This window comes from Phocoena sinus, chromosome 5 (genome assembly GCF_008692025.1).
Source record: "Phocoena sinus isolate mPhoSin1 chromosome 5, mPhoSin1.pri, whole genome shotgun sequence".
Lineage (NCBI taxonomy): Eukaryota > Metazoa > Chordata > Mammalia > Artiodactyla > Phocoenidae > Phocoena > Phocoena sinus.
In genome coordinates, this window is record NC_045767.1 from 87,634,940 (window position 1) to 87,637,739 (window position 2,800).

Genomic DNA, 2,800 nt, shown 5'->3' on the forward strand with positions numbered 1-2,800 from the left:
CATAGTGATACATATAGTAAAAACCAGAGATATGGTTTTTACAATTAAAAGACAATAACAATGCTAAAACAATCTTTATTGTTTAATGTATTGGGATATACAGTATAGACTAGTTAATGTCGTTAAACTAGTGAGTGAATGAGGATAACATTTTTGGACCCATTTTAATTTTAAAACATTTTTTTAAATTAGTCTTTAAAAAACATTTTTAAGATTTATCAGGCTGCCAGTGTCCTTGCCCCCATGGTGAGCCACAGCCACCCTCTGCCTCTGCAGGAGACCATCCCACACTAGCAGGAGAATGTGGATTATCTGATTCAGGAGCTCTGAAGACCCAAATACAGTATATATTTTATTTATTTCAGTAATGTGATCAGCAAGAGTGATGTGAAGTCATTAGCTGAACCTGATGAACAGGAAGTTGTGGCTGAGGTTCAGGAATTTTATGGTGATTACATTGCTGTGAATCCACATTTGTTTTCCCTCAATATTCTGGGTTGCTGCCAGGGTCGAAATTGGGATCCAGTCCAACTATCCAGAGCAACTCAAGGACTGGCAGCTCTCCTTTTATCTCTGAAGAAATGTCCCATGATTCATTACCAGCTTTCATCAGAGGCAGCAAAGAGACTTGTAGAATGTGTTAAGCAAGTGATAACTAAAGAATATGAACTGTTTGAATTCTGGCGGACTGAGGTTCCTCCCTTGCTACTTATTTTAGATCGTTGCGATGATGCCATCACCCCATTGCTAAACCAGTGAACATATCAGGCCATGGTCCATGAACTACTGGGCATAAACAACAATCGGATTGATCTTTCCAGAGTGCCAGGGATCAGTAAAGACATGAGAGAGGTGGTCCTATCTGCTGAAAATGATGAATTCTACACTAACAATATGTACCTGAACTTTGCTGAGATTGGTAGCAACATAAAGAATCTCATGGAAGACTTTCAGAAGAAGAAACCAAAAGAACAGCAAAAACTAGAATCAATAGCAGACATGAAGGCCTTTGTTGAGAATTACCCACAATTCAAGAAGATGTCTGGGACTGTATCAAAGCACATGACAGTGGTTGGAGAGCTGTCTCTGTTGGTCAGTGAGTGGAATCTGCTGGAGGTTTTGGAGGTTGAGCAAGAACTGGCCTGTCAAAATGACCATTCTAGTGTTCTCCAGAATGTAAAGAGTCTCCTGCAGAACCCCAAAGTGACAGAGTTTGATGCGTGCAGCCTGCTGATGCTTTATCCTCTACATTATGAGCAACACAGCAGCAATAGCCTACCAGGATTATGATGGACCTTAGGAATAAAGGTGTTTCTGAGAAGTATCGAAAGCTTGGGTCTACAGTTGTTGAATATGGTGGTAAACGGGTCAGAGGAAGTGACCTCTTCAGCCCCAAAGACGCTGTGGCTATTACCAAACATTTCCTCAAAAGATTGAAGGGAGTAGAAAATGTATATGCTCAGCATCAGCCTTTCTTACATGAGAACCTGGACCATCTCATCAAAGGAAAGCTTAAGGAAAACCTGTATCCTTATCTAGGCCCCAGCACACTCAGAGACAGACATCAGGATATCATTGTGTTTATAATTGGAGGAGCCACCTATGAAGAGGCTCTAACAGTTTATAACCTGAACCGTACCACTCCTGGAGTGAGGATTGTCCTGGGGGGAGCCACTGTGCATAACACGAAAAGCTTCCTAGAGGAAGTTCTGGCTTCTGGACTGCACAGCCAAAGCAAGGACAGCTCTCAAGTTACATCAAGGTTAGCAAGCAGAAGATGAAATGGTGATAGAGAGGTGAGAAGAATGACACAACTTCCCCTCTTGCCTCACTGCAGGCTTTCTCCACTGACCAGAGGGGTGTTGGAGAAGAGCCTTGGGTTTTGTACTTCTTGTTATAAACCATCTCCAGGTAGCCTGCTGATTCCTGAACTGTTGGCACAGACACCAAGACTCCAGTGGTGAGTTGAGAATAAGTCTGAGCCCATTCCAACCCACTTTTCTCATGTTTTCTTTATCAAATACATAAATGTATTCCTTGTATTTGATAGCATAAAATAAAGATTTATGAATTTCATGTTGAGGGATCACCTTTCAGTCTTCTGAACAGACTTTTCCTGAGATATGAATTAAATGTATTTATCTACACTCTACCTCTTTACAAATAGACACCCCAAGATGTATAAATATATTGATAAAATAAGGATCAAATTCAAGAAAAACTACAAATGCAAATATACTATCTCTCTATATTGTTTATACTTGCTTTGATAGAGCTGACAATTTGGCTTTGAACTTCCTGGCAGTAAGGATAACAACAGAAACTTAGACAATTCTCATTATAGAAAAGAAAAAACTTTTTGGTCTAGCTTGATCCAAAGGTAGAACTTGAATTACCTTAACTAGGGATACTATGTTCCTTAGATGAACATTCCTAAATATCACTTCTCTCAGAAGACCTTTATAAGAACAGAAAAGGAGATTCTGAATTCATATCCTTGACAAAGGCCTGGAGAGTTAGGATTATGCATTGCTGATTGAGGGAAGATTAATTTACTTTGTTACACCAAAGAGGCAATTGACAATATCAATACTTTGTCAAAACTGAGGAGCTGGAGGAAACTTTACTTTTAAATAACATAAAGCCCCATGAGATTATGATTTTAGATTAGTGCACTTTGACTCCTTATTAGCTCCTGTGTAGTTTGTATTATTATGTCTCATAGTTTGCTGGATTGTATAATGTATCTCAATAGGTGCATAAATGCACCATAGGTTAATCTTTATTCCAATAAAAGCTT

The 2,800-nt window shown here is 39.2% G+C and overlaps 1 protein-coding gene across 1 annotated transcript; it reads left to right on the forward strand.

Moving 5' to 3' along the window:
• The first annotated feature begins 361 nt into the window (after positions 1 to 361).
• Positions 362 to 1,951, forward strand: LOC116754360 (vacuolar protein sorting-associated protein 45-like). The gene is given in 3 exon segments (XM_032632935.1): positions 362 to 1,282; positions 1,285 to 1,796; positions 1,912 to 1,951. Coding segments are annotated over 2 exon segments (1,191 nt in total). The 5' UTR covers positions 362 to 588; the 3' UTR covers positions 1,782 to 1,796; positions 1,912 to 1,951.
• Positions 1,952 to 2,800: the final 849 nt, after the last annotated feature.